Source organism: Mustelus asterias, chromosome 16 (assembly GCF_964213995.1).
Source record: "Mustelus asterias chromosome 16, sMusAst1.hap1.1, whole genome shotgun sequence".
In the NCBI taxonomy this organism is placed as follows: domain Eukaryota; kingdom Metazoa; phylum Chordata; class Chondrichthyes; order Carcharhiniformes; family Triakidae; genus Mustelus; species Mustelus asterias.
The window spans coordinates 10077324-10098865 of NC_135816.1; the positions used below are offsets into that span (position 1 = coordinate 10077324).

At 48.0% G+C, this 21542-nt stretch overlaps 1 protein-coding gene across 2 annotated transcripts in view; it reads left to right on the forward strand.

Annotated features, from left to right (window-relative positions):
- Nucleotides 1–21542, forward strand: part of LOC144505445 (protein NDNF-like) — a 43104-nt gene that overhangs the window by 14146 nt on the left and 7416 nt on the right. Inside the window, exons 1-3 of one of the 2 annotated variants that reach the window (XM_078231547.1) lie at nucleotides 10186–10290; nucleotides 16511–16742; nucleotides 19972–20096. In XM_078231547.1, the coding sequence (XP_078087673.1) occupies nucleotides 16528–16742; nucleotides 19972–20096 (340 nt within the window). In that variant the 5' untranslated portion in view covers nucleotides 10186–10290; nucleotides 16511–16527. Of the gene's footprint in view, nucleotides 1–10185; nucleotides 10291–16510; nucleotides 16743–19971; nucleotides 20097–21542 lie in introns of those variants that run through there. The other variant, XM_078231548.1, reaches the window with a different exon arrangement.

The window sequence follows — 21542 nt, forward strand, 5'->3', positions numbered from 1 at the left end:
TAATCTTGTAAACCTCTATCAGGTCACCCCTCAACCTCCATCATTCCAGTGAGAACAAATTGAATTTATCCATCCTTTCCTCGTAGCTAATACCCTCCAGACCAGGCAACATCCTGGTAAACCTCTTCTGGATCCTCTCCAGAACATCCACATCCTTCTGGTAGTGTGGCGACCAGAATTGTACACAATATTCCAAATGTGGCCTAACTAAGGTTCTGTACAGCTGCAGCATGACCTGCCAATTTTTATACTCAATGCCCCGGCCAATGAAGGCAAGCATGCCGTATGCCTTCTTGACTACATTCTCCACCTGCGTTGCCACTTTGTCTGTATCTCTCTCTCTCCTCACTCACCTTTCTCTGTATGTCTAGATTTGCTATGCTGAGATTGTGGGTTTATGGCATTGATTTCTTCAAGAATTACATAAAGGAGGCAACACCAGAAAATGGTCAACTGCGAGACACACCCCATGCTGTCCCATCCAGCCTGGGTCTACGTGCGCCTCCAGTCCCATGCTGGACTTACTGAGAGTGGACACTTCATACAGAACTGAAAAGGTCACCAACATCCCAAATACCAGCTTAAAAAATACACTCGCAAAATCCCGCAGCAGCAGCGAATGTGAAATGAGAGCAGAATGGACTAGAATTGTCCAGCTCCGATCAGGGAATGTCTGTGAAGAGAAACTCCCCAAGATAGAAATACTGAGTGGAAAAGTGAAAACCAGGCGGCAGTGAAGAAGGAGAGACAAGTCCTGGCAAGGTTTCCTTTTGTTTATTCTTCTCTCTCTCTCTCTCTCTCACACACACTCACTCTTTCTCCCTCTTTTCTGTCCCTCTCTTTCCCTCCCTGTCTCTCTCTCTTCCTCCGTCTTTGCGTCTCTTGCTAATGACATGTTAATTAAATTGTTAAGATTTGCAGCTGAGGGCATTGGGTTAAATAAGTACCTCGAACACTTATAAAGAGAGACTCAACCAAGTGGGGGGAGGGGGGAGGGAGGAGGGAGGAGGGAGGAGGGGGGAGGGGGGAGGAGGGAGGAGGGGGGAGGAGGGAGGAGGGGGAAGGAGGGAGGAGGGGGGAGGAGGGAGGAGGGGGGAGGAGGGAGGAGGGAGGAAGGGGGAAGTGAGGAGGGGGCAGGGAAGAGGAGGGAGGGAGGAGGAAGGAGGGAGGATGGAAGAGGGCCTGGTTGAGGTGGCCATTAACAGCTCCAGACAATGGGCAGTCGAGGGGTCTGTCAGGCCTGTCTGTCTGCCCCGCTACCATGGCTACATTTGAGGCCAGGTGGCTCTGGAGAGGGAGCAGTCTGAGGTCACGTACCAACCGACTCAAGAACAGCTCCTTACCTGCTGCCATCAGATTTTGAATGGACCTACCTCGTACTAAGTTGATCTTTCTCTGCATCCTAGCTATGACTGTAACGCTACATTCTGCACCCTCTCCCTTCCTTCTCTATGAACGGTATGCTTTGTCTGTATAGCGTGCAAGAAACAATACTTTTCACTGTCTATGCTATACACTATTTCACTATTCACTGTATAGTGGTTGCCACACTACCGGGAGGATGTTGATGCATTGGAAAGGGTGCAGAAGAGATTTCTCAGGATGTTGCCTGGTTTGGAGGATTATGGACTATGAAGAAAGGTTGAACAAACTTGGACTGTTTTCATTGGAGTGTTGGAGGATGAGGGGGGACCTGATAGAGGTTTACAAGATTATGACAGGCTTGAATAGAGTGGATAGTCAGTCTTTTTCCCAGGGTCAGAGGGTCAATTACTTGGGGGCGTAGGTTGACAGTGAGAAGGGGAAGGTTTAAAAGAGGTGTAAGGTGGAAGTTTTTCACACAGAGGGTGGTGAATGCCTGGAATGAGCTGCCGGAGGAGGTGGTGGAAGCAGATTCTATAACAATGTTCAAGAGGCATCTGGTTAGATACATGAATAGGCAGAGAATAGAGGTATATGGACCATGTGCTACTAAATAAACCTGTTGGACTTTAACCTGGTGTTGTGGGACTTCTTACTGAGTTGGCCATCAACAGGTCCAGATAACAGCGGTCAAGCGAGGTCATCTGGCCCAACTGTCAGCCTCTCTTCCTGGATATGTTTGTGGTTGGGTGTCCCAGGAGAGGAAGCACGCAGTGTCCACTGGCAGTGTCCACTGGAGTTGTCCACTGGTAGTGTCCACTGGAGTTGTCCACTTGCAGTGTCCACTGGAGGTGTCCACTGGCAGTTCCTACTGGAAATCTCTTCACAGTGTCCAATGGAGGTGTCCACTGGCAGTGTCCACTGGAGTTGTCCACTGGCAGTGCCCACTGGAGGTGTCCACTGGCAGTGTCCACTGGCACACTCCAGGCCTTACACAGCCAATGCTTCATCAGTCACAGAATGATATCCTGATTTAATTTGGTGATGGTTCCTTTAATATTTGTCCTCTGTCACCGTGCCCCTGGGGGCTGTCACTTGCTTTATTGACTAAATTGTCTTTTTATAAAGGAGTTATTTGGTTGATGGTCCACTTGAGGCCTCCAGGTGAGCAGTGGGCACCGCAGAGGGTGCTGCCATGCATTATCAATCCCCACAATGATATTGGGGAGAATTTTCCCGTTCCACCCGCCATGGGAATCGGAGCGGGCGGGACAGAAAACCTGGTGGACCACGCAGAGATCCGATGAGCTTGGGCGGGAATTTCCTGTCTCGGGCAGGGTGCGGCTGGAAAATCCCACCTTTAGTTGCATTACCCCTTGTCACATGAATTAGTTTCTAATTATTTTAGTTTCTTTAACCAGTGCTCCAAAATAATAGAGAGAGGGACTGCCGGGATATTGGGCTCATAGGCAGAAGTCAGACATACGTAATTCTGTAAATGTAAATGAAGGAACTGTCAGGGTAAGCAATTGTCTCCAGTTCCATAATTTACCTTTCGGCTTGGGATCCATGTGTCATCTCTCAATCCTTCTTTCCATTCCTGACTCTCACTCTCTCTCTTTCTCTCTGTCTGTCTGTCTCTCACTCTCCCACCAGTGGGCAGCACGGTGGCACAATGGTTAGCACTGCTGCCTCACAGCGCCAAGGACCTGGGTTCGGTTCCCGACTTGGATCATTGTCTGTGTGGAGACTGCACATTCTCCCCATGTCTGCGTGGGTTTCCTCCAGGTGCTCTGATTTCCTCCCATGTTCTGAAAGACGTGCTGGTTAGGGTGCATTAACCTGAACAGGCACCGGACAGTGGCGACTAGGGGAATTTCAGAGTAACTTCATTGCAGTGTTAATGTAAGCCTTACTTGTGACTGATAAATAAACTTTACTTCTCTCTGTTCCTCTCTCTCTCTCGCATGCCTCTGTTCTTGAGACTTATTTTTGATTTATTATTGTCACATGTATTAGTATACAGTGAAAAGTATTGTTTCTTGCGCGCTATACAGACAATAAGGTACTTAGAGAAGGAAATGAGAGAGTGTAGAATGCAGTGTTACAGTCATAGCTAGGGTGTAGAGAAAGATCAACTTAACGCGAGGTAGGTCCATTCAAAATTCTGACAGCAGCAGGGAAGAAGCTGTTCTTGAATTGGTTGGTACATGACCTCAGAGTTTTGTATATATTTCCCGACAGAAGAAGGTGGAATGTCCAGGGTGCGTGGGGTCCTTAATTATGCTGGCTGCTTTGCCGAGGCAGCAGGAAGTGTAGACAGAGTCAATGGATGGGAGGCTGGTTTGCGTGATGGATTGGGCTACATTCATGACCTTTTGTAGTTTCTTGTGGTCTTGGGCAGAGCAGGAGCCATACCAAGCTGTGATACAAACAGAAAGAATGCTTTCTATGGTGCATCTGTAAAAGTTGGTGAGAGTCGTAGCTGACATGCCAAATTTCCTTCGTCTTCTGAGAAAGTAGCCTCTCTCTCTTTGCCTCTGTCTCTCTCATGTCTCAAACTCTCTCTTTGTCTCTGTGTCTGTCACTATGTCGCTCTGTATCTCTCTTCTCCTTTGTCTATACCTCTCTCTCTGTCCTCCTCACACACCCCCCTTCCCCCACCCCCAGGTTTTGCCTCCATTCACCCTCAGAGCCATTACAGACAGGCAGGGAGCAGTGACTGAGATCTGCTGACAGGACAGGTTAAGGAGCAGTGTGCTGCCCGTTTGTAGTCGCAGGAGTAGCGGGGGTGGGGGAGGGGCTCCCTGGATTATTGCCCCCCCTCCCACCCACACCTCTCAGCTATCCCAAGGGTACTGAGTGCAATGAAACACACCGTACTGCAGACACTGAGCATGAGGCTTCACGTTGTGTGTGACCCACTCAGACAGAACCGTTGAGGGAAGATCTCCAAGATTCCAGGATTATCCCAACCTCCGACTGAACTCCCAGGGTTTTCCTGTTTTAAAAGGAGCTTTGCTGCTGATTTTATTTGTGAACAGTTCTCTCCTCTGTTCCGCGTTGTCTCTCACTCTCCCTGCGGCTGTTTTTGGGCAGTTTGGGATTTCTCTCTGTTTTTAATATATTGGGGAAATCAAACCAGAACTAACACTTTCTAAACAATCTGTGTCTTCAATTACCGATGGGTTTGCTCCAAGTGCTTTCCATTATTACAGCTGTCTGGCCATGTAATCACCTTTTACGCTTTCAGTTCTGAACTGTTAACCAGCCCCCTCCAACCCTGTCTCAAAACCTCCCGCATCTCCACACTCCTCCAGTTCAGCTCTCTCAAGCATCCTCAGTTTCCATCGCTCCCCCATTGGTGGCTGTACCTACAGAACCATTGTATCACAGCTTGGTATGGCTCCTGCTCTGCCCAAGACCGCAAGGAACTACAAAAGGTCGTGAATGTAGCCCAATCCATCACGCAAACCAGACTCCCATCCATTGACTCTGTCTACACTTCCTGCTGCCTCGGAAAAGTAGCCAGCATAATTAAGGACACCACGCACCCCGCACATTCTCTCTTCCATGTTTTTCTGTCTGGAAAAAGATACAAAATTCTGAGGTCGCGCACAACCGACTCAAGAACAGCTTCTTCCCTGCTGCCGTCAGACTTTTGAATGGACCTACCTTGCATTAAGTTGATCTTTCTCTACACCTTAGCTATGACTGTAACACTGCATTCTGCACTCTCTCATTTCCTTCTCTATGAACGGTATGCCTTGTCTGTATAGCACACAAGAAACAAAACTTTTCACTGTATGTTAATACATGTGACAATAATAAATCAAATCAAATACAATGCAGAAGGAGGCCATTTGGTCCATTGAGTCCGCATTGACTCTCCAGCAGAGCATCTTACGCAGACCTACTCCCCCCTTCCCTCCCCCCGCTGCCCCCCTCCCCCCGCCCCCCCCCCCCCCCCCCCCCCCCCCCCCCACCTCCGCCCTATCGCAGGACCCTGCACATTTAGCATGGCCAATCAACGTAACCTGCACATCTTTGGAGTATGGGAGGAAACCGGAGGAAACCCATGCAGACACGGGGAGAATGTACAAACTCCACACAGACAGTGACCCAAGCCGGGAATCGAACCCGGGTCCCTGGTGCTGTGAGGCCTGCAAAAGCATATTACCATCTTGGAAGAAAGTGTAGTCATTGTCATAGTATATTTCTGAAAAGAGACACATGTTGCTGAAGCTTTCATCTCGCACTCATCAGGACAAACAGAAGAATGCCAAATTTTAAATTATCACAGCAATTTATACTACAAGTGAATAGGTTGATTGGTTGACAAGTTGACTCTGATTGGCCGAAGCGTTGCCATGAAGAAAGTAATGCGGAACTATAGGCTCTCTAAGCTCCCAGGTAATTCAAATAGAAGCACCAAGCTTGACCATGTTCCTCTTGTTGCAGAGAATGGGTGAAAGTGTTGCTTCTAACAAATGGAAATAAGCCACTTAACAAACTCCACCAATTATCCTAAATTGACTGTCGGTGTAGCCGTTAACACACTCAGGATTGTTTAGCAAGTGCTGCCCAGTCACAGAATCGTATCTAACAGTGTTGCCCTGGAGGAAATGCAGCAGCCAATTCACACACAGCAAGCTCAGAACAAAATACAAAACGGTAACAGCCAGATAAGCTGTTTTAGTGAACTTGTCTGAGGGAGGCAGGGGAGAGAATATTGATGAGCATTTGTTTTTCTCAGACAGAATTACACGCTGGTGTTCCGCAGGGGTCAGTTGAGGGCAAGTTCCCTTTCAATAAATATTAATGACCCGGATTTGGGTTTACTGGACAGAGTTTCAAAGTTTGCAGATAAATGGAATCTCTGAACTGTATTAAACAATGAGGAGGATAGGAACAAACTTCTGGAGAACAAAACAGATTTTTGAAAGCGTGGGTGTTGCTGGCTAGGTCAGAATTTGTTGTCCATACTTAATTGCCCCTTGAGAAGATTGCAGTGAACGGCCTTTCTGAACAGGATAGTCAGTGATTTGGAGGGTAACTTGCAGGTGGTGGTGTTCTCATGAGTCTGCTGCCTTTGTCCTTCTAGGTGGAAGGTGCTGTCTGAGGAAGCTTGGTGAGTTGCTGCAGTGCATCTTGTAGATGGTACACATGGCTGCCCTTGTGTGTTGGTGGTACAGGGAGTCAATGTTAGTGGAAGGGGTACCAATTAAACTGACCTTTCTCTTCACCCTACCTGTAACTGCACCCTTTCCTTCTCCCCATGTACTCCATAAGCTGTATGTTTTGTCTGTTTAACACACAAGAAACAATACTTTTCACTGTATCGCAATCCATGTGACAATAATAAATCAACTCAAATCAAATCAAATCGTGGAAGCAGATACGATAGTGACTTTTAGGGCGTCTTGACAAATACATGAATAGGATGTGAATAGAATGGTCCCTGGTTGAGGACTCTGAGTGTGTACTCATTGCAGTTTAGAAGGATGAGGGGGATCTTATTGAAACTTACAGAATACTGCGAGGCCCGGATAGAGTGGACGTGGAAAGAATGTTTCCACTAGAACAAAGAACAAAGAACAATACAGCACAGGAACAGGCCCTTCGGCCCTCCAAGCCCGCGCCGCTCCCCGGTCCAGGATTGAATCCTGAATCCAGGATCCCCGCCCAATTTTCCAGCCTATCTACATACCAATATCCTATCCACCGAGCTGTCCCTCACAGCTACGATGCTTTGTTCATCACAACCTATTAACTCACCCCCACCCCCCCATTCCAGACCATGTGATCTCCAGGGAGAGGCGAAAACCCAGAGTGAAAACCCCAGGGCCAATATGGGGAAAAAAAATCTGGGAAATTCCTCTCCGATCCCCTGAGGCGATCGAAACGAGTCCAGGAGATCACAATGGCCCTGATCGGAAAATGCTTCCCAACCCTAGTCATTTCCACTTCCACGAACACCATATGAATTCCCTGCCCCCGAGACAGGTTCCCAACTATCCGCAGTCTCGCTCTGTACTGGCACCAGCAAGATGATCATAGAATGAAGCCTTGAAACGAGAAACAAGGAACAATTAGCCCGCGCCGCTCCCTGGTCCAAACTAGACCACTCTTTTGTATCCCTCCATTCCCACTCCGTTCATATAGCTATCTAGATAAGTCTTAAACGTTCCCAGTGTGTCCGCCTCCACCACCTTGCCCGGCAACACATTCCAGGCCCCCACGATCCTCTGTGTGAAATATGTCCTTCTGATATCTGTGTTAAACCTCCCCCCCTTCACCTTGAACCTATGACCCCTCGTGAACGTCACCACCGACCCGGGGAAAAGCTTCCCACCGTTCACCCTATTCACCGTTCACTAGTAGGAAAAACTAGAACCTGAGGGCACAAACTCAGGCTAAAGGGACGACCCTTTAAAACAGAGATGAGGAGGAATTTCTTCAGCCAGAGAGTGGTGAATCTGTGGAACTCTTTGCCGCAGAAGGCTGTGGAGGCCAGGTCATTGAGTGTCTTTAAGACAGAGATAGATAGGTTCTTGATTAATAAGGGGACCAGGAGCTATGGGGAAAAGGCAGGAGAATGGGGATGAGAAAAATATCAGCCATGATTGAATGGCGGAGCAGATTCGATGAGCCAAGTGGCCTAATTCCGCTCCTATGTCTTCTGGTCTTCTGGAAGGATAGGGGGTTTTAGATCAGATGGGCAGCATGGTCAGTGCAGGCTTGGAGGGCCGAAGGGCCTGCTCCTGTGCTGTAATATTCTTTGTTCTTTGAAAATCAAATGGGCTGCTTTGTCCTGGATGATGTCAAGCTTCTTGAGTGCTGCTGGGTAATGGGGCAGACAGATGGCCAATGAGATTTAAGGCGGAGAAGTGGTTTGATCAAATCAAATCAAATGAGATGTTAAGAGGAACAGGGAGACATGATAACAAGTATATTACACAAATTGAAACAGCTGAGGGAATGGTGAGGTGTTGTGGTGAATGTACACAAATCTTTGACACCAGCAGGGTAAGTTGAAACGATCCTTTGATTTATGAATAGTCACTGGGTGGAATTTAATCCAGGCGATGGGGGTTACGTTTTCCTCCTATGAGGAAGATTCGCCGGTCTTGTGATGAAATGGCCAGAGACGGCTCTTCCAATCCCACCACCTCCGGGATCTCTGCATTCCTCTAATTCTCATCTCTGGGATTTCCTCACTGTTCACCACAGTGCGAACCAGAGTGGTTGCTGCAATTGGGCAGCACGGTGGCACAGTGGTTAGCACTGCTGCCTCACAGCGCCAGGGACCCAGGTTCAATTCCGGCCTTGGGTCACTGTCTGTGTGGAGTTTGCAAGTTCTCCCTGTGTCTGCGTGGGTTTCCTCCGGGTGCTCCGGTTTCCTCCCACAGTCCAAAGATGTGCAACCTTTATAGAACATAGAACATAGAACATTACAGCGCAGTACAGGCCCTTCGGCCCTCGATGTTGCGCCGACCAGTGGTACCAATCTAAAGCCCCTCTAATCGACACTATTCCAATATCATCCATATGTTTATCCAATAACCACTTGAACGCTCTCAACGTTGACGAGTCCACCACTGCTGCAGGCAGGGCATTTCACGCCCTTACTACTCTCTGAGTAAAGAACCTACCTGTGACAAGAATCTACCTCTAACATCTACCTTTAGTGGATTGGCCATGGTAACTTGCCCCTTAATATCCAAAGGATCTGCAGGTTAGGTGGATTAACAGGATAAATGTGTGGAATTACAAAGTTAAAAGTTTATTTATAAGAGTCACAAGTAGGCTTTCACTAACACTGCAATGAAGTTACTGTGAAATTCCCCTAGTTGCCACACTCCGGCGCCTGAGGGAGAATTTAGCATGGCTAATCCACCGAACCAGCAAGTCTTTCCGACTATGGGAGGAAACCGCAGCACCCGGAGGAAACCCACACAGACACGGGGAGAACGTGCAGACTCCACACAGACAGTGACCCAAGCCGGGAATCAAACCCGGGTCCCTGGCGCTGTGAGGCAACAGTGCTAACCACTGTGCCACCGTGCCATCCACTACAGGGATAGGGCCTGGGTAAGATGCTCTGTCGGAAGGGCTGAATGGCCTCCTTCTGCGCTGTAGGGATTGTCTGATCTATAACTGCGCCGATCATATTGCAGTTTGTGGGGGCTTTCTGTGCACAAACCTTGCTGCTGTGCTTTCCCATCTTACTGCACCTCAATAGCACCACGGTGTCTGCGGAGGGTGTTGGGATATCCTGAGATAAGTACAGGGATAAAAGTTTGTTCTTCCTGAGTTGGACAGTCTGAGCCAAGCTGACCCTGCAGAATTCTTCCTGAACAAGGCTTTACTGTGCTGACATTCAGCCTTGCAATTGAAAGAAAGAAAGAACTTCATTTGGTTTAACCCTCAAAATTGCTGGGTAAAGCCTGATGGTGGCAAGAGGTGTTCCCCTCTCTGATAGAGCAGGTGGCTCCATTCTCTCTCTGCATTCAGCACCATTTGGGATATAAGTATAGATATATTTCTGTTCCTTTGCCTTGTTTTAATCGCTGGGAAGTTCCGCAGCCCAGTTTGCAAAGTGAGTGAAAAGCTCGGGGCAGAGTCAGTTTGTAATCACTGCCTGGTGTGCGTAATGCAAATCTACCCTGTTCACCAACACACTGACAGGAGCAAGGGATCGCAACCACACATTCTGGTCCAGCTCAGCTTTTGGAGTAGATCTCTCCGCCCCGGAACGCCGAGTGATTCTGCGGAAGGTTCCGGAGGGGTGGGGGGGAACGTTTGCTTATTTTCAATTCACCGCAACTCAATTCAGTCTGGGAAACGCGCCTGGGATTATAACTAGGGCTCTGAAATTCTCGATCAACTCGATTCAGACAACGCTGTGAAGCTGAAGCAACAGAGGTAAGAGCCCCTTTTTTTAAGTTTCGACAACTTGCAAAGCTTGTCAGGGCGGTTTTAACCCTTTCTCTGGCTGAACGCAAAGGCTGTCTTGATGGCTTAAACAGATGTGTCGTACGTTGCAGACCTGCCGCAGGTTTACAACCTCACCTGCCCGGGTGACATCTCAAAGTGAGTCACAAAAGAAAGGAAATTGCTGAACCAGGGAATGTCGCATCTGAATAAGCAGATAGCGGACTGATCAGCAGACAGCCTGAACTGTCTGAGCAGCAAGAACGTTACTGAGAGTGCAGACTGGGCTGTGTCGAGGTTAGATTAAAACACGCTCTGCCTTAAAGCTTCACATTCAGTTTATCCAGGTGGGGAGAGATGCTGTGACAATGGGTAAAATCCTGGCCAGACTCCCTCTAACACAGCGTTTGCCGAAGGTGATTTTTATTTGTGGAATGGCTGAGCTTGAAATGGTGACATTTTAAATCCAAACCCGCAACAGAAAGCTCAAATACAGGAGGCAGGGCGAGGTGTTCTCCCAGACCAGTGAATTACACCTCACCCACTGAATAAAGTAACAAAATGTAACGGACCAGGATCGGGATCAGACAGACTGGATCCTGGACTGGGATCAGGATCAGACAGACTGGATCCTGGACTGGGATCAGGGTCAGACAGAGTGGATCCCAGACTGGGATCTGGATTAGACTGAGTTTAACAGTTATCGAGAATTAGAGAAACAGAGAGTTGTTGCTATCAGTATTGGAATAAGAACATAAGAAACCGTCCATTCAGCCCCTCGGTCTTGTCTTGAGCTTGTACTGTACCGTTTACACCCTCGGCCTTGTCAGCTAGTCCCATCCAACTGACCTGTATCTCATTACCCAACATCAATCTCATTCCAGCTGCACCGAGCAGCCACATCCTTTTGCTTTCAGCAATTCCCTCACTCGTTAAACACTGGGAACTAAAGGAGATGCTACTTCTGCAGATGATTCTGAGAAATCATTTCAAGATGGCAACAATTGGTCAGCACAGCATCGTGAAACTAGTTCATCTTCATTTTGAACCATGTGAGAAATTGGACTGGCTGGAACCCATTTCTCACTCGTGGCATAATTACATGCCAACATTCAACCCCCTTGTTGAAATTAGTGTTGTTTTGCCCTTGTTTCACATCTAGAAACTTGAGATTGTTGTTGATGCTTCACTATCTCTGAAGTTTCTGGAGGTTATAACAAATCAAAAGTAATTCTCAACTTTCTCTTGAAGAGTAGTTACGCAGATGAACTTTGGATAGCCGCATTAGCAGTGTTTCCATAAGGAGCCAAAAAGCTGTCCATACAACATGATAACGAACCTTGTTTTTTGAAATTTCTAAAGAACACTTGAAGGATTGTACAAATCTTTCAGCTAATCCATTGGTTGACTGGTGATAAGGTGTAGATTTTACATGCTGAATACCATTCACTTTGAGATATTCCTCAAACTCTTGTGAAATAAGCTGTGAACCATTATCATTAACAATCTGTTCCGGTTTATTAAATCTTTCAAAGATTTCATCAAGTTTTTCAATGCTTTGTTCAGATGCAGTAGATCTCATGACAACAACTTTTGGCCACTTTGAGAGTGCATCAATTATGACGAAGTACATGTAACCCTCAAACAGACCAGCAAAATCTGTATGCGATAATTACTATAGCATTTTAGAACCACTCCCAAGGAAGTATTTCTTACTTATGCACAGGACTGACACTGTCCCACTTCTTCTTCAATAAAAGCATCCAGATCTGGCCACCAAAAATAACATGCTAATTCCTTCATCTGGACTAGACCAGGATATCCTTTATGTAGTTGTTCAAGAACTCTTCAATGCAGACAAGGGGAATGAATATTTAGATTCCCACAATAGACACCCACCTTTCATCAGCAACTCAGACTTTCTTGACACACAAATGATTTCAAATCAGGATGGGTACGATACATTCCAGCTATCATTCCTTTCAATACCACATCCATCACTTTCCCCATCATGGGATCATTTCTGGTATGTCCGAACTTAAGAAGCTCTCACAGGCAAATGATCTACTAGCGAAAAATAAAGAATATTAGCAAAGTCAGTTGGTGGTATCTGCTCAATAGGGTAAAGGTAAGCATGATAAAGTAAGGTAAAGTCTATTTATTAGTCACAAGTAAGGCTTACATTAACACTGCAATGAAGTTACTGTGAAATTCCCCTAGTCGCCACAGTCTGGTGCCTGTTTGGGTCAATGCACCTAACCAGCACAACTTTAAGAGTGTGGGAAGAAACCGGAGCACCCGGAGGAAACCCACGCAGACACGGGGAGAACGTGCAGACTCTGCACAGACAGTGACCCAAGCCGGGAATTGAACCCGGGTCCCTGGCACTGTGAGGCAGCAGTGCTAACCACTGTGCCACCCCCAATGCATGAGTATGGCACTCTGATTGACGATATTTTATACCATCAGAGTGTGCAGATAAGATCAGTGACCATCTTTGCACTCGGCAAGCAGCTAATGACAGTATGGCTTCATACAGCTCAAAGATAGTAATTAAATGTCGATGATCAGTCAATAATGTGAAATGACAACCATATAAATAATGATGAAACCTTCACGTGCCAAAAATTATATTCAATGCTGCTTTTTCTAGCTGAGCACAGTTAGATTCAGCACGAGTCAGAGTACACGAAGCAAAAGCTATTGGCCATTCTTCTCCCAAAGGCAGAACATGTGAAACTACTGCCCCTACTCCACAAGGTGAAGCTTCACAAGCAAACAGTAATGGTAGCCTTGGATTAAAATGAAACAATACTTCAGACATCTGCAGAGCATCTTTGACATCCTTGTATGCTTTTTCACATTCTGTTGTTCAGTCCCATGACTGTTTCACACACAGTAAGTTATGCAATGGCTTCAATAATGTAAGGAACACATTTGCCATAATAATTTACTAATCTGAGAAAGGACCTTAATTGTGTCACATTCATCAGAAGTGGTGCTTTTTAAGATAGTGTCCATCTTTTTAGTTGTTTGGTGTAGGCCTTTGCTATCAATAATGTGACCCAAATATTGGACTGAAGCCTGAAAAAAGTCACACTTTCCTTTCTTAATACGCAGACCACGTGCTTGAAGATGTTCCAATTTTGCTTCTAAATTATTCATATGCTCCTGTTTACTGGACCCTGTAATTAGAATATCATCCAGGTGACATTGTACACCACAGAGATCACTAAAAATTGATCTTTGGAATAAGGCTGACTGCAGATGTTATTCCAAAAGGCAATCTTTTATAATGAAAAATACTTTTATGAGTAATGATGGTAAACAACAGATGAGATTCAGCAGTTATACTCATCTGTAAATATACTTGTGAAAGATCAATCTTGCTGAATCTCTGCCCACCTGATAACCCAGCTAACAAATCTTCAATTAAAGAGATATTGATTAGCACCACACTGGATTTATGATTGTTTTAAAATCACCACAAATAAGAACTGAACCATCTGGTTTCATGACAGGTACGATGGTGGTAGCCCAGTCACTCATTGTAACTGGCTCTAACACACCAGTGTTACCGAGTTGTATTAATTCTTCTTCGACCTTGGGGCAAATTGCATATGGCACTGCTCTTGCTTTGAACCTTTTTGAGGACATCAGGAATGGTGACCATGACAACCATTATTAATTTTTGGAAAAACCTATCTGGTTCACTAATGTCCTTTAGGGAAGGAAATCTGCCGTCCTTATCCGGTCTGGCCTACATGTGACTCCAGAGCCACAGCAATGTGGTTGATTCTCAACTGCCCTCGGGTGGATGGAGCTATTACAAGGGGGCATAACTATAGGGTTCGTGGTGGGAGATACAGGACGGATATCAGAGGTAGGTTCTTTACGCAGAGAGTGGTTGGGGTGTGGAATGGACTGCCTGCAGTGATAGTGGAGTCAGACACTTTAGAAACATTTAAGCGGTTATTGGATAGGCACATGGAGCACACCAGGATGATAGGGAGTGGGATAGCTTGATCTTGGTTTCAGATAAAGCTCGGCACAACATCGTGGGCCGAAGGGCCTGTTCTGTGCTGTACTGTTCTATGTACTGTTCTATGAAATGGCCCAACAAGACACTCAGTTCAAGGGCAATTAGGGATGGGCAACAAATGCTGGCCTGGGCAGTGATGCCCACATCCCATGAGTCAGATGGCTTCATGTTTTCTTGACAAAAATAGGAACATGGGTGGGCACAGGAAAATAGGCAAGTTGGAGCTCAGGAATATAGGCCTAGGTATGGGCCATTCAACCCCCTTGTTCTAACATTCACCTGGACAGACCTGAAACATTGCCCAGTTGGGTTGTGATACTGACAATGGGACCATATACAGGCCCCGTGGTGTGCTGCTCAGCCACTGGCTTTTAAGGGATGTGATTAATTAAGAGGCCATCTCGGTGTCCACTGTTGGTGGGTGGAAGGCCCAATCAGAGGGCCTTCAGCCCCAAAAGGAAAGGTGGGCGCTGCTGAGGCAGAAAGGAGAATATGAGGACATCTCAGCCAGAGACCTGTGAATTATTAATCCCTCTAATGATTCTATGATTCTATGATTCATACCTCACTGTGTTAATACGTTGCCATACCAGGGCCTTGGAAACAAAATCAAGTCTGAGTTTGATCCCTGAGTTCACTCCATCAAGGGGTAAGAATGCAGTGTCATGATCTTAAAGATCATTTTGGTTTGGATGCGGGGAACATCATCTCAAATTTTCTTGATGATACAAGTGTGGAGATCTTGCCAGGCAGGGAACGTCTTCAAACACGACCGTTTTAGTAGAATGTATGAATGGAAGAGCAGACACGCTACATGTGGTTGATTGTTGATAGTTGTAAGGAGAAAAAAATAAGGAATGGGAATGTACACTGTGGTGTTTTATGCCTCGGAGATATGCAGAGATGACACACCATTGTTTCTGTGTATAACAAGAGTTCTGTTCAATGCTTTGAGAGGTCCACTGTAATGTCCCAACTACATTAGAAGTTGTAGGCTTTAAAAAAGAAAAAGAAAAACCTGTGGTTTGCACACGTGGATTCACTGTAACAACAAGGTTTATTGAGAAGCTGCTCTCCACATTGCATAGAATACAAAACTGAAAATAAAAGCAGCAGCCTCTGTGCAAACCCTATGACATCGCCATCAAATCATGCGATCAGCTCTTAAAGCAATCTGCAACCCTTTTAAATATATAACATCAGCTCTCTCGTATTTACAGCAGCTTGCCTCAATCTAGTTTCATTTTTCGCAATGACCAAACCCAGGCGTAACAAATCATATATAGCGAGCAGTCAACAGATACACATAATCAAATACCGAACAATTCAACATTACATATACTTAATGGGAGGGTTTTGAAGGATGATGAAAATAAAGTGCATCTTTTCCTGACAGATTGTATGTAAGTAAATAAATGCCTCAAAATATTTTAGAGTTTGATAAATAGGGGCATTGAGTATTCAAATAATGATAAAACGTTTGCACAAGATATCGAAGGTTTGGTCAAAGAGAAAGAGATAAGGATGTTTAGGGAGGGATTTCCAGAACTTAGGGGCCTGGCTGCCAATGACAGAGTGTTTAAAACACCTTCCAAACCCGTGATCTCTACTATTTATCAGGACAGGGGCAGCAGATATCTGGGAACACCGTCACCTGCAAGTTCCCCTCAAGTCACCATCCTGACTTTGAATCCCTAGAGTGCAGAAGGAGGCCATTTGGCCCATCAAGCCTGCACTGACAACAATCCCACCCAGGCGCTGTCCACGTAACCACACATATTTACCCTGAAAGTCCCCCTGACACTATGAGGAAATCTAACATGGCCAATCCACCTAACCCGCACATCTTTGGGAGAAAACCAGAGCACCCGGAGGAAACCCACGCAGACACGGGGGAGAACGTGCAGACTCCACACAGACAGTGGCCCAAGCAGGAATTGAACCCAGGTCCCTGGCGCTGTGAAGCAGCAGTGCTAACCGCTGTGCTACCGTGTTGCCCCTAGAGGGGGAGGTGAGGTCAGGGAGGGATTTGAACAGGAGGGTGATTTTAAATTCAGAGGTACCTCAGCAAGACAGAACTCTGGAGGAAAATCACCGATAAAATGTCTGTGTATATTTTCTGGGTGAAAGAAAGTGGCTGTGGTGACTGGTTTACCTATTTTGTTCCAGTTAAAGAACGTCCAACTATGATGAGGAGTGTGTGGAACGTGCTGTTTGGAACCTGCCGGAACGTCCTCTGTCTACGACTTATCCTTGGCCTTGCTTGCTCAGCACAGAAGCTGCCAGGAAGAGATCTGAACCTTGTGCAAGCTCTTTACAATCAGCTGACACCCCAGGACCTGACAGCCATGCCAGATGGAACTGAAATCACTGGGTTTCTCATGAAGGATACACCAAGGAGGTACCTAAAGGGGTGGGACTGTCGTTCTTCCAGACTAATCGCCGGGATGGTGGGATTTTCCTATGAGGAGATCTTGAGGAGGCTGGGACAGAATTCTCTAGAGCTTAGAAGAATGAGAGGGCGGCACGGTAGCACAGTGGTTAGCACTGCCGCCTCACGGTGCCAGGGACCTGGGTTCGATTCTGGCCTTGGGTGGAGTCTACACGTTCTCCCTGTGTCTACGTGGGTTTCCTCCGGGTGCTCCGGTTTCCTTCCACAGTCCAAAGATGTGCAGGCGGCTGGATATAGCACTTGGGGCGAATGGGATCAAAGGTTATGGGGAGAAAGCAGGATTAGGCTATTGAGTTGGATGATCAGCCATGATTGTGATGAGTGGCGGAGCAGGCTCGAAGGGCCTCCTCCTGCTTCTATGTTTCGATGTTTCTGGGTTAGGTGGATTGGCCATGCTAAATTCTCCCTCAGTGTCCAAAGATGTGTCGGTTAGGAGGATTAGTGGGGTTATGGTGACAAGGCCTGGGTGGGATACTCTGTTGGAGAGTTGGTGCAGAGTCGATGGGCTGAATGGCCTCCTTCTCCACTGTAGGAATTCTATGATTCTATGAAAGGTCATCTCATTCAAACATACAGAATTCTGACAGGGTTTGGCAGGGTGGGTGCAGGAAGGATGTTTCTCCCTGGCTGGGGGGTCTAGACTCAGGGGGCACAGTTTCAGAATTAAGACTGAGGTGAGGAGGAATTTCTTGACTGGGAGGGTGGTGAATCTTTGGAATTCTCTACCAGAGGCTGTGGAGGCTCCGTCAATGAATATGTTCAAGACAGAGTTCGATAGATTTCTAGATCTCCAGGGATATGGGGATAGTGCGGGAAAATGGTGCTGAAGTTAAATATCAGACATGATCTAATTGAATGGCGGAGGAGGGGCTGAATGGCCTACTCCTCCTCCTATCCCCTATCCTTTGTGTCCATTGGGGATTGGTGGGCTGGTCTATGCACAGTCTGAGACTGGAAGCCATCTGAATCAGGGTAAATCAAATTGCATGGCACAGAGGGAGGCCATTCTGTCCAATGTGCTCTGTGCTGGCTCTTTCGAAGAACTATCCAGCCAGGTCTAATCCCATCAGCTCTCTCCCCAGAGCCTTGCAAATTGTTTTTACTTTGACATTATTTATCCAATTCTCTTTTGAAAGTCATTATTGAATCAGCTGCCAGTGCCCATTGGCAATACATTCCAGATTGTGACGATCGGCTGTGTAAAAACAATTCTCCTCAGTTCCTTTTCTGAGTTCTTTAGACCGTTGGTTTAAATCTGGCTCCCTCTGGTTACTGACCCTCCAGCCATTGGAAACAGTTTCTCTTCATTTACTCCATCAAAACCCCTCATGATGGTGAAAGCCTCGATTCAATCTCCCCCTTAACCATCGACTCAATCTCCCCCTTAACCATCTCTGCTCGAAGGAGAGCGGTCCCAGCCTCTCCCAGTCTCTGCACATTAACAAAGCTCCGACCACCTTTCTCATAAATCGGTGTAGCAAATAGGTCAAAATGTATTTTTTTGTCAGGTCCAACAGTGAGCTCGAGGGGGTGGGAGTGTGTATTGGGGAGGGGGCTGGTGGCGGCCAATGGGGAGGGGACGGGGGATGGAGGAAGGGGAGAAGGCAACGGGCTAGGCCTTGAAAAAAATGTGAAATCAACAGGAATAATCGAACAGCTCGAGGAACAATCTCTCACTATCCAATCGAATATAGTGACCAGTTTCTCCAGAGACACTGTTCGAATAATAGAAATAAAGGGCCGGGGAACACCTTACACACAATACGTGCCAATGTACCTCTCAACGGTTTGGAATTTGGAATTCTCACATTAGTTTATCAGATACCACCTGCACTCTCCACTCTGACTCATTTACCGTGTCTCCCCTCAGACTCACACCATTCTCCATCCATATACCCCCAACTCCCCTTCCCATGTCTCCATCCATATACCCCCAACTCCCCTTCCCATGTCTCCATCCATATACCCCCCAACTCCCCTTCCCATGTCTCGATCCATATCCCCCCCACCTCCCTCTCCCATGTCTCCATCCATATACCCCCCACCTCCCCCTCCCATGTCTCCATGCTGACCTGGCCACCTCCCTCTTACTTCAGAAGCCCTACATTCTCCATTCTGAGTCCTGTCCTGACTCTTCTCCCACACCCTCCTTCACTCAAGTTGGGCCGAAGGGCCTGTTTCCATGCTGTATACCTCTATGACTCTATATAACAAGACCCTCTTGGGGCAGCACGGTGGCACAGTGGTTAGCACCACTGCCTTGCAGCGTCAGAGACCCGAGTTCGATTCCCGGCTTAAGTCACTGTATGTTCTGAGTCTGCACGGTTTCCCCGTGTCTGCGTGGGTTTCCTCCGGGTACTCCGGTTTCCTCCCACAGTCTGAAAGACGTGCTGGTTAGGGTGCATTGACCTGAACAGGTGCCAGAATGTGGCGACTCGGGGAATTTCACAGTAACTTCATTTCAGTGTTAATGTCAGCCTTACTTGTGACCAATAAATAAACTTTAATAAAAAAACTCCCTCACTCTCTCAGTCCCTCCCTCACTCTCTCAGCCCCTCTCTCACTCTCTCAACCCCTCTCTCACTCCCTTTCTCACTCTCTCAGTCCCTCTCTCAGTCCCTCCCTCACTCTCTCAGTCCCTCTCTCAGTCCCTCCCTCACTCTCTCAGTCCCTCTCTCACTCTCTCAGTTCCTCTCTCACTCTCTCAGACCCTCCCTCACTCTCTCAGTCCCTCCCTCACTCTCTCAGTCCCTCTCTCACTCTCTCAGTTCCTCTCTCACTCTCTCAGTCCCTTTCTCACTCTCTCAGTCCCTTTCTCACTCTCTCAGCCCCTCTCTCAGACCCTCCCTCACTCTCTCAGTCCCTCCCTCACTCTCTCAGTCCCTCTCTCACTCTCTCAGTTCCTCTCTCACTCTCTCAGTCCCTCCCTCATTCTCTCAGTCCCTTTCTCACTCTCTCAGCCCCTCTCTCAGTCCCTCCCTCACTCTCTCAGATCCTCTCCCCTCCACTCACCATGTAGAGATTTTTGTGAGATTTAATCGGTTTTAACTATAAGTCAGTGATTGCCATCTTGGGTGGACCCACATGGTTATCCAGGTCCAGTGGGATTTCTGAGTCAGCATCTGGAGAAGATCATTCCTACATCCTTTCCTATTTAATGTGGTTTTCTTCCTTGAAGATACTATTTTGTTGTGGAGGAGGAAAACACTCCAGTCACAGTGAGGATTACTCCATGTGAAGCACCTCTACAGTGGATCCTCACTCTTCAGGAACTTGACGACATGTCCAGTGGTGACGGATCAGGTGAGGAAAAGACCGATGGCAGCTGAATTTTTATCTCCCAATCTCTGTAATCTCTTCTAGCACTAAACATCAGTGCTGTTCCCACAGTGCCGCTGTCCCAGTGCTGTTCCCCAGTGCTGCCCCTCCAGTGCTGTTCCCCCAGTGCTGCTCCCTCAGTGCTGCTCCCCTAGTGCTGTTCCCCCAGTGCTGTTCCCCAGTGCTGTTCCCCAGTGCTGTTCCCCCAGTGCTGCTCCCCCAGTGCTGCCCCTCCAGTGCTGCTCCCCCAGTGCTGTTTCCCAGTGCTGCTCCCTCAGTGCTGCTCCCCTAGTGCTGCTCCCCTAGTGCTGTTCCCCAGTTCTATTCCCCCAGTGCTGTTCCCCAGTGCTGCTCTGCAGTGCTGCTCCCCGAGTGCTGCTCCCCCAGTGCTGCCCCTTCAGTGCTGCCCCTCCAGTGCTGCTCCCCCAGTGCTGTTCCCCAGTGCTGTTCCCCAGTGCTGTTCCCCCAATGCTGCCCCTCCAGTGCAGTCCCCCAGTGCTGCTCCCCCAGTGGTGCTCCCCCAGTGCTGTTCCCCCAGTGCTGCCCCTCCAGTGCTGTTCCCCCAGTGCTGCTCCCCCAGTGCTGCTCCCACTGTGCTGCTCTCCCAGTGCTATTCCCCCAGTGCCACTGTTCCAGTGCTGTTCCTCCAATGCTGCCCCTCCAGCGCTGTACGTCCAGTGCTGTTCCCCCAGTGCTGTTCTCCCAGTGCTGCCCCTCCAGTGCTGCTCCACCAGTGCTGCTTCCCCAGTGCTGCTCCTCCAGTGTGTTCCCCCCGTGCTGTTCCCCCAGTGCTGCTACCCTAGTGCTGCTCCCCCAGTGTGTTCCCCCAGTGCTGTTCCCCCAGTGCTGCTCCCCCAGTGCTGCTCCCCCAGTGCTGTTCCCCTAGTGCTGCTCCCCCAGTGCTGCTCCCCCAGTGCTGTTCCCCCAGTGCTGCTTCCCCAGTGCTGCCCCTCCAGTGCAGTCCCTCCACTGCTGTCCCCCCAATGCAGTGGGACTGAGTGACACTGGGACTGAGTGACACTGGGAGTGAGTGACACTGGGGTGAATGACACTGAGAGTGAGTGACACTGGGAATGAGTGACACTGGGAGTGAGTGACACTGGGAGTGAGTGACACTGGGACTGGGTGACACTGGGGGTGAATGACACTGGGCTTGAGTGACACAGGGTTGAATGACACTGGGAATGAGGGACACTTGGGGTGAGTGACACTGGGACTGAGTGACACTGGGAGTGAGCGACACTGGGAGTGAGTGACACTGGGGGTGAATGACACTGGGAGTGAGCGACACTGGGACTGAAGTGACACTGGGAGTGAGAGACACTGGGAGTGAATGACACTGGGATTGAGTGACACTGGGGCTGAGTGACACTGGGAATGAGCGACACTGGGAGTGAGTGACACTGGGAGCGAGCAACACCTGGATTGGGT